Source organism: Engystomops pustulosus, chromosome 1, assembly GCF_040894005.1.
Source record: "Engystomops pustulosus chromosome 1, aEngPut4.maternal, whole genome shotgun sequence".
Lineage (NCBI taxonomy): Eukaryota > Metazoa > Chordata > Amphibia > Anura > Leptodactylidae > Engystomops > Engystomops pustulosus.
The window spans coordinates 213,910,391-213,922,607 of NC_092411.1; the positions used below are offsets into that span (position 1 = coordinate 213,910,391).

The window sequence follows — 12,217 nt, forward strand, 5'->3', positions numbered from 1 at the left end:
GTAATACTATAGGATATCTCTCAAGCTACTGAAAGAATGCACACAATTGTGTCAACAAGTTCAGGAAAAGTAACCTGAATAGCTGCCAAGTTCTTTTGCTCCTGGGACGGTGCCTCATGGACAAAGCGTAACCAATTGGAATGGCGTGGATTTGTGGCATCTAAAATATACAGTACTTCTCCTTTGTTGCCCCGGACCTGAGGAGAAAAATAGAATTTCCTTCAAAAAAGAAAAAATGGAAAAACTATAGACAAAACAAACTATGTTCTCAACTCCTAAAGGACTTATTTACAATTTGCATGGCACTTGGATACACCGTGAGAATATGGACCTCATTTGGTTATTTCAGAAGTAAGGGTTTATGTTCTTCAATTAGACAAACAAAACCACTTTGTATTGAAAAGAAGTTACATAAAAACCTTAGGGACCTCTACATGAGCACATCTTCACTACTCATACTTCATCTGCGTCAGACTGCAAAAAAAAAGAGCTTTTAAAAGTATTCACTTAATGGGGCAGATTTACTTACCCGGTCCATTCGCGATCCAGCGGCGCGTTCTCTGCGCTGGATTCGGGTCCAGCCGGGATTTATTAAGGCAGTACCTCCGACGTCCACCAGGTGGCGCTGCTGCGCTGGAGAGCATCGGAACGCACTGGAATACACCGAGCCGGGCTGAGTGAAGGTAAGTGCAAGCTCTGCGACACATTTTTTGTTTTAAATGCGGTGGTTTTTCCGAATCTGTCGGGCTTTCGTTCGGCCACGCCCCCCGATTTCCATCGCGTGCATGCCAGCGCCGATGCGCCACAATCCGATCGCGTGCGCCAAAATCCCGGGGCAATTCAGGGAAAATCGGCGCAAATCGGAAATATTGCCCCGACAGAGTGCACAAACTTTTTTTTGGTGCACCTTTAAGATAGGGCATGCAACACACTTCTGTCGGTTTTTGCATCATAAATGTGTTGCACTGTCTGACCGGAATGCCTCTCTAGCAGTGGAGAAATTTGTGTTGCGTGAAGAAAAGCGCAGCTGCGCCACAAAATGGTTCCATGCGACACTAATGTTGCGCAGGCACTTCTTAAATACATATGGAAGCAGTTTGCACTGACAAGAATGTGCAATGTCCGCCAGAAAATAGATGCAAAGTCCTAAGTAAATGTGGGCCATTGTGTATGAGCATGCACTAATCGGAACAGTTTTTAGTGCATAAAGAAACAGTATAATTGCTGCTAAAACGACCTTTAAATATGGCCAGATTTTAATGTATGCATACCCCCCGCTTTAAAAGTACAAGGCATGATTGGGCCTAAAAGATTGCACTAGGGCAGTGGTGGCGAACCTATGGCACTAGTTCCAGTGTGGGCACTTGGAGCCCTCTCATTGGGCATTTAGGATGTCACCCAGCACAGAAGTCCCCAGAAAGAACCAAAGAAGTTCAGGATGTGCTTGGGCTCTGCCCTATTTTAAAGTGGCTCATCCTTGGCTGCCTGATGTTAAGGGGGAGGAAGGAGGTGTTGACAGGGCTAGACCATCACTGCGGCGCCTTCTTCAAGCCCCTGCGATTCTTCCTCCCAAGCTACTATATTGTTGGTGTCCACTGGATGCTAATACAATTGAAAGCTGTGACAAAGCTGGAAGAAATAAGTTACTGTTTAAATTGCCATGGTAGCACTCTGTGGTATTGGTATTAGTTTGGGCACTCGGTCTCTAAAAGGTTTACAATCACTGCACTTGGGGATCCCTGATGATGGGTAGGGTGTCCCAATGAAGATCCAGAAGACAGAACATGTGTCTAAATGACTAGATCAGCCAAATTGATACAAACTGACCAACCAAATACAGATACCTAGAAACCCCATGTTGAATACATTGCCCACATTCAGTGAAAGGAGCAGAGAAAGAATAGTGAATTATGTCCAGAAACATCCCTGCACCATCTAGCACCTGGGACCCTGTCACCTGGTAATTATCAATGCGTTTGGGGAGCAAACTTACTTTTATAATGGAAATAATTTTTGCATAAGCTTTAAAGAGAACCTGTCAGGCTAATTAATATATTAACTTAATATATATTCATAAACTTCCATTAGAAAGTGTTGCCTATCTCTTTATTGTCCCTCTACCTGCCTATATAATTAAGCAATCAAGCACTAATAGTGTATGCAAATGACCTGAGAGATATCCAAATAATCATTATCATATTCAGCTGTCCAGCTTATTCATGAGTGGGAGGCACAGCCACACCCCCAGTGCTTGACTGACAGCCTGTATAATGATGTTGATGCTGTATTTCACACATGTGTATAGGAGAACATGTCAGGTACTTGTTTAGCTAATGTCTATGTCTCTCACATGTGTATAGGAGAACATGTCACACTGCCATACTGTAATGCAGTATATGGTGGGATCACTCAGACAAACTATAAATAAACAGTAAAAATTATAAACACATTAGTTATTGCAGCGTCCGAAAATGCCCGATCTATCAAAATATAATAACGGTTTTTCACTGCGCTTAACCCCTTAATGGAAAATAGCACCCAAAGTTGAAAATGACACTTTTTTCCCCATTTTGAAAAATATACAAAATTCTATAAAAAGTGATTAAAGGTCCTACAGTCCTAAAAATAGAAGCATTGAAAACGGCATCAAAAGTCACAAAAAATGACACCACCCACTGCTCGGTATAGCAAAGAATGGAAAAGTTATTAGTGCCAAAAGGATTAGTTGAACATTGGCACATTTATTTTGACAACTTGCTTCGTGTATAGGTACAGTTTCTGACCTATATATGATGAGGTCAGTTCACCAGTTCTTCATTCGGGCTGGTAAATCCCACAAGAACAAACTCACTTCAAGCCTTACTCAAGAGGAACATTTTTTAATAATACAGGAAAGAATACAAATCAAATATTCATATCACGCTAGCGGAATTCATTTTTTTCAACTGAAACAATAATCATATAAGCCATAACATAAATGGATAGTTAGAGTAGATGGGTAAACTCTAAGCTCTGGTTTTAAGCTTTTTGTTGCATCTGGCACACATCAAAGAAGAAGAAATAACCATGAGTTGAAGCATCTTAGAATACCAAAAATGTGACTTGCAATATCAACATTACAGATACAAGAAACAAACAGGTGCAGGCCTAGTCATATGTTGTTTGATCCTCCCGCTGGACACATTGGGGCAGATTTAATTACCTGGTCCATTCGCGATCCACCGGCGCGTTCTCTGCGGTGGATTCGGGTCCGGCCGGGATTCACTAAGGTAGTTCCTCCGACGTCCACCAGGTGTCGCTGCTGCGCTGAAGTCCGTCGAGGCCCGCCAGAATGCACTGAAGTTCACCGTCCTATTCCTAGGGAAGGTAAGCGCGAGTCCCGCGACACATTTTTTAAAAAAATGCGGTGGTTTTTCCATTGGGTTTTCGTTCGGCCACGCCCCCCGATTTCCGCCGCATGCATGCCAGCGCCAATGTGCCACAATCCGATCGTGTGCGCCAAAATCCCGGGGCAATTCAGGGAAAATCGGCGCAAATCGGAAATATTCGGGTAACATGTCGGGAAACCGCAAATCGGGCCCTTAGTAAATGACCCCCATTATGTGCTTATATAAACAATATTAATCTTTTTTTACAAAGATAAAACTAGTCCGATGTACTTACTCCACACTACAAGTATATGCTTCATGGAGGCAGGATTTCCATATATACTTTATATAGTCATTATTCTATATATAGCACCGATGTACTGCATAAAGCTGCTATTAGAGAACATGGAAAGTGTGCTGACAGAGGTAAATGTATAGTTAACTTTTAGGGTATCTTCATGTGTATGTATATTGTTATAAGCTGCATACTGACAGGGCATTAAGATGCCCAGTGATACCTATGGCCTTATTTAGCTGTTGAAGGGCTATGGGGAGAACCTGACTATCTTCTGTTACCAGTCACCTGGGTAAGCCATGTCTTGTAGCTGCTCATCTCTCCCTCTATATCAGAAACATGCTTCAGTAGTAGTAGTATTAGAAGGAAGGACATTTTTAATTGATTTTGGTATTAATTGATTTTGGAATTGAAAGGAAATCTACCATCAAAAGCAAGCATGGATTAACCAGGAACACTTAATTATAGGTCCAGGCATTGTGACAGTGGTAATCTTCTTAGATGTATAAAATCAACATGTAAAATTATGCTAATTAGCTAGAAGGGCTCTGGTGGGTGTTACCAAAGCCCCTGCAGGCTGTAGCTCCACAGGCTGTTACTGCACATGTTCTACCTATCAACAATTGCGAAAATAATCTTCTTCACTGTCATCTCCTGGGGAGAAGGCATCAAAGGAAATGAGACAAATAGGCCAGATAATTTTTTTTGAAACCCAGTGCCAGTAGGGGTACCGCTGTGTCCCTATGGCATAACAGAAGCCTAGCCAAATTTAAGACCATTATACTATGCAACTCACACCTGCTACAGATCACAGTCCTCCACATGCAGAGCCCTCTAAGTAACCTCTCCCGCCAGACGAGTCGCTATAAGATTCCGCGATTAATTCATCCCAAAAACAATTGAATCCAGGAAAAGGCGTTGTACTAGGCGCATCAACACCCCCCCCCCCCCAACGCATTTGTTATTGCTAGGTAGCACCCACCTAGCACCTATTACGTAAATGCTATGTTGTTTGTGTAAATTTGTGTTCAATGTAATCTGAAACAGATCTCTAGCACGGAGCTGAACAGTACAAAATTATTTCCCGATGGGATAAACAAATTTCTATTCTATGATACTATAGTTGACTACAGTACATGTTTCCTCCTCTACAATATTTACTTAGTGTAAAACTGGAAATGATTGCTTGTTTGAACAGAGCTACCGTGAAATTACCCTAAGTAGGTCTTAATGCTGGTGGAGAATCTAGATTCCCTGAGAGAAAGAAAATCTCATTCTCTCTGGAATAATTTAATAAAATCAATATTATGAGAGATTAAGTGAAAGTTGACCATATTAGATCTCATTTTCTCCTGAAATAATATATGTTCAGGTACAATGTCATGAAAATAAAAATAACAATAATCTTATCCTCACTGTAAGAAGCAACAACATTTTTCAGAAAAGGATTAAAGGGGTATTCCGGGAATATGAACGTCTGACACAAAAACCCATGATGCTATAAATAAATGAATACAACAATACTCAATGTCATTAGTCACAAAATGGAGCTTAAATAGTTTGATTTTATGATTCACAACATTTTATGTCCTCTCTAAAGTAGGTGGAGTTATCACCAAGATGGCCGCCACTGGAAAAAACAAGTCCCATGATCCTTTAGTTCTCAGTAACTCCTCCTACCTCTCAGGCTCTGCTCCCAGTGATGATGTAACAGGTTTTCTTGCTCTGTTACCATAGTAATGATGTGTAACTGCCATCACCAAAACACTGCCCATACTGGATGCGCTGCAACCAACCGACTACAGCCATATATAGTGGTGATCACATGACCTACCCAGGCAGGTGCAGGACATGTGATGTGGACAGGTGACCAGCGGCCATCTTCTGTTCTGCGACGGACCGCGCGGAGGAAATTAACGGACTGATTAAAGGGCCAGAAGCATTTTGTTTCTTCATTACAGTCTATGTCATCAGGAATTTCTGCTAAGGGGAGCAAAATTTTAAATAACAACTAATTACACATTAGCTTATATTTTGAGTATGCATTTGCATATGAATTATGCTGATTCCTGGAATACCCCTATAAATATACAAAACTTGCAAATTATATTGACTTATTTTAAACAAAGCAAAGAGGGTGCATAAGAATCGAAACAGGAAAGGTATCTGGATTTATCATGTAATACTGCCATCAGGGCGTAATTACCAACCATGGGGCTTAGAGCAATATTTGGAGATGCAAAGACAGCATGAGGCTTTCAGCACATTAAAAAAGTCCTAGAGAATGCACATAGTGACGTCATGGTATATAGTGAATAAACCCAATAGTGTCATATCATATGGATAATACATAGTGATGTCATAGTACATAAACCCAATAGTGTCATATCATATGCATAATACACAGTGATGTCATAGTACATAGTGAATAAACCCAATAGTGTCATATCATGTGGATAATACACAGTGATATCATAGTACATAGTGAATAAACCCAATAGTGTCATATCATGTGGATACTACACAGTGATGTCAAAGTACATAGTGAATAAACCCAGAAGTGTCATATCATATGGATACTACACAGTGATGACATAGTACAGTGGTGGCGAACCTATGGCACGGGTGCCAGAGGTGGCACTCAGAGCCCTCTCTATGGGCACCCTTGACATCACCCCAGGGTAGAGTTTGTCAGACAGGGCTCAAGGCCTCTTGCAGTCCCAGGCAGCCCAGAACCCTAGAAGGAAGCTACAATGATAATCCAAACTTCTTCTCCTTCTTTCTACTCTATTGGTGTCCTCCGGTGCCTATACAATTTAAACCTGTGAAAGAGCAGGGAGTAATAAGTTGTTGGTTAATTTGTCGCATTGGCACTTTGCGAAAAATATGTGGGGTTTGGTTGCAGTTTGGGCACTCGGTGTCTAAAAGGTTCGCCATCACTGTCATAGTACATAGTGAATAAACCCAATAGTGTCACATCATATGGATAATACACAGTGATGTCATAGTACATAGTGAATAAACCCAGAATACTCACATTATATGGATAATACACAGTGATGTCATAGTACATAGTGAATAAACCAAGTAGTGTCACATCATATAGATAATACACAGTGATGTCATAGTACATAGTGAATAAACCCAGAATAGTCACATCATATGCATAATACACAGTGATGTCATAGTATAGAGATGAATAAGACACTGAGATACTGTACTAATAAAGACACAGAGATACACCGTGATGTCACAGTACAAAGGTATTAACCACACACACGTCACAGTAAGGAGATGATCTACTCAATAATGTTACAATACTAACAGTCATGCCACAAGAATAATGTATACTACATAGTTCAGGAATATTACAAAATATGTACCTGAAGCGAAGGGATAATTGATATCCACAGCTCTGTAATAAAATTAAGTTCATCTAAGTAAAATGTTGCTACCCTGGAAGTTACACCTATGGCAGCCATTCTGGTTACTTAAAGGACACCTGTCATCAGGTCTCTGCCACTTGTCCTGTCACCTCTACCTGTTGGAGCAGCTCACAAGGATCCATCACAGCCTTTATCTAGTCAATTCATACATTAATCATTGTAAAATCATCTATTCTTTATTATGTAAATGAGGCTGGTCACATGGTCAGAGGCAGTGATGTCACCCCTGTTCCCCCTCCCCTCTCCTCCCCCTGCTCATGTCTGTGTGTAATGTATAGTAAAGCATTGCTAGTGTCTGTGCTGCATCTGCTGACATGCTGCATCCTCCTAATATACAGGTGAGAGACACAGACATCAGCTACACAAGTACCTGACATGTTCTGCTATAACATGGCTGCATCCTGGAGCTGTTGTATCTTTCTCATACACACACAGGCTGCAGGAGGCGTGGCCACCAACAAGCACATGGAGCAGCCATTACATGGAGCAACTGTCAGTCAAGCATTGGGGGTGTGGCTGTACCTCCCACTCATGCATAAGCTGGACAGCTTGAATATGCTAATGACTCATTGGACATTTCACAGGTTATTTGCATACAGCTTTAGGACCTCATTGCTTAAGTTTACAGGCATGTAGAGGGACAATAAAGGGATAGAGGCAATGCTTTCTAATGGCAGTTTATGAAAATATATTTAGTTTAGGGGGTTATTTTGCATGACGGGTTCTCTTTAAAGGGAACCTACCACCACGAATCTACCTATAAAGGTAAAATGGAAAAAGTTCAAGTCCGCACAGTAAAGTGACTCCTGAGAAGGAGGGGTGCAATGCCTCCAAGGATTTTGGCTTGATCCTGGTTTGTAGTCAACGAATGGAAAAAGCAGGCAGCACTCCAAGGTTCAAATCAAACGTGAGTGATTTTTATTGAAACGGGTAGCGACGTTTTGGTGTTGGACACCTTTTTCAAGCAATTTGACAAGTGAACCACACAGGGTATATAAAGGAAACATGGTGTGCAATGCAGATAAGGCGGTGTATCCTTAAAGTGCAAGTGCAGTTGAGATCATAAACATACATTGTTATTTCATGAAAAATTCATATACAATAAAGTGCATAAGTAGTACAAATGTATGTAAACATCTCCATATGTTATACATACAATAATAAAGTGCTTACCGATAAAGGTAGATTGGGTGGTAGGTGGATGTATGGGACATGAGGATAGCCCTTTTTGAGCTAATCCTCACATCCCCACTATCTTTTTAAAATCTTTATTGCCATAATATGTAAATTTTGTAAAACAGCTACTGACGCCCCAGTAGCCTTTTTGATCTTCCTAATCTGAGATCTTCGGTGTGCAGCTCCTCGTAGCTGCGCGTCCTCGTCCTAGAAGCCGGAGTTCTACACATTGTGGCTCCGGCTTCGGAACAGTGGCCAACTTCTCAGACAAGGGTGCGCAGCTGCGAGGAGCTGCATGCCATTAATCATAGTCTCCATCCTTCTAAAATATATATTTTTTTTAAATTGGCATAATTATAAAAGTTTATTTTTAGCTGGAAGGAGGGCATGGATGATATATATAAGAAGATTACCACAGTCACATTGCCTTGATCTATAAGTAAGTGTCACTGGTTTATCATGATGAATTTTGTTTTCTGAGCCTGATTAAAGGAAATCTACCATTTGCTTTTGTACAGTGAGTGGTTTTGCTGAAAAAAAACAATAATACATTATGATAATGAGGCTTTGTAGCTCCTCTGGCAGCTATGGCACTTCTCCTCTTACCCTAGTTATGCTCTGCTCCAGAGAACCATGTATTCAATGTGTTGTCCCTGACAGGCAGAAATAATCAATCACTGCACCATCCCTAGCTGCTGTGTATGAGTCATCCAGCTTGTAACCCAGCTTTTCCAAGGTCCTGAATTTTATAATTGTTTTTTTAAACAAAACCACTCGGATCAGGGATTAAACAAGATATGTTTCTGCATCATTGTAGCTACAGCATTCTCAAGGTATGTTCTCAAGGTATGTTTGGTTCACAATACATAAAAACTAATGGTAGATTTCCTTTAAATACTATGGAATCTTCTCAATCTGGAAAAGGGAAAAAAGGGAAAAAGTGTTTTATGCCCCTACCTCCCACATTAATCTGTTATCCATGATTTCATCCACTTCACTTGGAATCCGCTTTTCTCCAGCAAACGGTCCAAACTTCTCCCCCTAATAATAAAGGAAAGAAGACAAAGTGAGTATGTTTTACAAAATGTTTATCTGTATTATATATATTTGTCAAAATGTCATTCCTGGATTAGGACTGCAGTGTGAGTATAAGACCTGCTGTGACATTAGAGGTCCTTTTATGCCATTGTTCTGTGCTAGGAGATGACAATATATAGTAAATGCCAGTGTCAACACCACTATAATGTAGACTAGTAAACACTGCTGCACCAGGAGTCACATATAGGAGAAATAATAGCTTGTGTCCACTGAACCCCAGGGACATCTTCCCCAGACATCAGATAGATAACTATAGCGATCTTTGATTGTCTGCTCTGCCTTTGTCATACACTATAGATCAGGGTTGTAGCTGATGATGTAGGAGAACAATTGTTCAGGTGAAGTGAGGATGTGACTGCGCTGCCTCAGGTCACAAAAACTCAGGTCAAAGGCTGGAAAAAAGCCTCAAGGCTAAACCTCGGAGCATATGATGGCAGGAACCGAGTATTTTTATTCTTCCTAATTATGGGCCAATTGTACAAATTTTGGACAGTATAAAGACTAAAGGTTACATGGGCAGAGCATTATTACTGTAGGGAATATGCGAGGAAACTATTTCTGGGCAGCATAAGGCCATCGATACATTTAATCTGCCTTTCACTAAGTGATAAGAAATTCCAGTCTGATTCCCATGTGTATGTGTGAATGAAGCCTAAAGGCATTTTCTATGATATATATTTTATTAACAGTTTTATTTTTTCCAACATACAGAAAGTGTTATATCTTGTTTTAACCACTAACTATGTGAATCTGGGAGTCTGTAAAAAGAAAAGGGTAAACTGAACTATGTTCAATAGTCCATTATTGAGGGAAATCAATCTTCAGCAATCTTATATTTGTCATCCATAGCCTCCTTCCATATAAAATCAATTTTAAATTAACCCAGAAGTGCTCACGGGGGTGTTAAAAGGGCCCCTCCGTGCTGCAGATTCACAGTCTGTTGCAGTGTGCAAGGAGCACTTCCCCCCTGCCACTGAGTGCTGAAACTTCCTGTGCTGCAGTGCAGTGATGTGTCCTTCACAAACGAGCCGTCTCTAAGAGCCGGCTTTTGTTTGTGAACGATTGGAGCCGGCTCTTGTCAGTGAGCCGATGGCTCACTTAACTCCTCTCCTAACCGGCTCACCACGCCCCCTTTCACTCGATACAATCGGGTTAAAAGTGGAGTGGGGTAATTGATTGGCCACACACTGGCCGTTCAGGAGCCAGAAGAGCCGGCTCTTCTAAGTGAGCAGAGCCAAATGAGCCAGCTCACTAAGAAGAGATATAATTCCCATCACTACTACAGTGAGATTACATCAGGCAGAGTAATGGGGAAGTACTGCGGGAGAAGAGGGGGAATCTGTACCTGCAGCACAGAGGGGCTTTGGGAACATGTTTGATTTTGATTTCCTTTAAAGCCTGGACAACCCCTTTAATTAATTAAGCCTGGACAACTACCGTACTTCGGAGTTTTAAATTTATCCTGAACAAGTAGTCATCTCTCATATTTGCAATGCACAGGGTATGCGCTGGGATTATATAGGGGATTACAGATGAGCAATCTTTGACAACTTTTTCAAAAAATTAGGTTCATATCCGAATCGATCAAATCCAAACCGATGTTGCTCCAATTGTCCTGAAAGTTGGTATCTAATTATCTCTAGTCCTCTAAAACACAGATTCTCCATGACAAAGATTTGTCCACAGCAAATCGGAAAAAGATTGAGATTCAAGTTGCCTCTAGAAAAATGGATGAACGAATAGATGCGCTCATCCTTTTAGACAATATGTCAGTGCTAAACAAGCCCCCATTTCTGGCGGTACCTCAGAGAATTGCGCTGCTGCTTCTTGTAGACAAACTACACGAGTGAAGTCCGATATAAACTGACACTGATGAAGAAAACTCTGCAGCAAATGTGCATGTAAAAGGTAATGGTGTGACGAAACCTCAGATTTTAATTGCATTGTTTGGGATCTTCTATGTGTGGCCAGTGTCAGCCAATAGCCAAAGTGTAACATAAAAGTGTAACCTGATGACCTCTATGTGTAAGTATACGGCAAGGAGCTTTACTAGGAGCCTGCGCACAAGAGCTTACGATCTAGGGATGCATTCCCCTGATACACTGAGGTATATCCAGGAGGCAGCCTCCTCTGAGTGTAGATGTGGCAGCTGCTCACAAGCTGAGTAGTGACACCAGGGTACCTCCCTGTGCTGCCCTCCCAGGATTTCATAAGGACACGAACCTTTTTCACTCTCCTGCTGGTGTATATCCCCATCCCGTCTTGGACTTGGGAAGACTTGAGAGAGAATCTGTCTGGCACATACATGCCCAGCATCTTTATGGCTCTGCTATGTGAAGAAGAATTCAGGGCACAATTAACAAAAACTTAATAAAACATGTGATTCAGGTTGTCACTGGTAACGCTACAGAAGTGTGCTTGTCTGCATTTTATTACTTATCTGTGTAGTTGCCTTCTCATTCTGGGTTTCATGCCTGCATTCCTAGGCTGCAGCCTGTAGTGACGTGTGGCTCCTTCCCCCTCCTCACACTCTCCAAACTACAACTCCCGGCATTCCTCTGGCAGGAGGGGGCGGGCTACCAGAGGCTAGGACACGCCCTCCAGCTAACCTAGAGGAAGCAAATGTTTCATTCATAGCTGTGTTACGGCTGCATTCACACTGCAGCAAAATTAGGAACGGATCATGCAGACGTAATGCTACAGTGGAGAGATGTGCACATCTAATGTACTTAGTATTCTTATCTTATTGTCGCTGAGTAGAATACTTCAATGTGAAAATGGACTTAACTTAAATCACCATTCTAAGAATGTTCTCTGGCCACTTTTACACTTGT

General features: G+C 41.4%; 1 protein-coding gene across 4 annotated transcripts in view; it reads right to left on the reverse strand.

The window, feature by feature from the left end:
* PRDM5 (PR/SET domain 5) overlaps positions 1-11,907 on the reverse strand; it is a 94,060-nt gene extending 82,153 nt beyond the window's left edge. For 2 of the 4 annotated variants that reach the window (XM_072119338.1, XM_072119335.1), the window contains exons 1-4: positions 11,820-11,907; positions 11,607-11,712; positions 9,243-9,326; positions 75-197 (exon numbers count right to left, since the gene is read on the reverse strand). In XM_072119338.1, coding sequence (XP_071975439.1) covers positions 75-197; positions 9,243-9,326; positions 11,607-11,699 — 300 coding nt within the window. In that variant the 5' untranslated portion in view covers positions 11,700-11,712; positions 11,820-11,907. The other 2 variants (XM_072119337.1, XM_072119336.1) reach the window with 2 other exon arrangements.
* Positions 11,908-12,217: the final 310 nt, after the last annotated feature.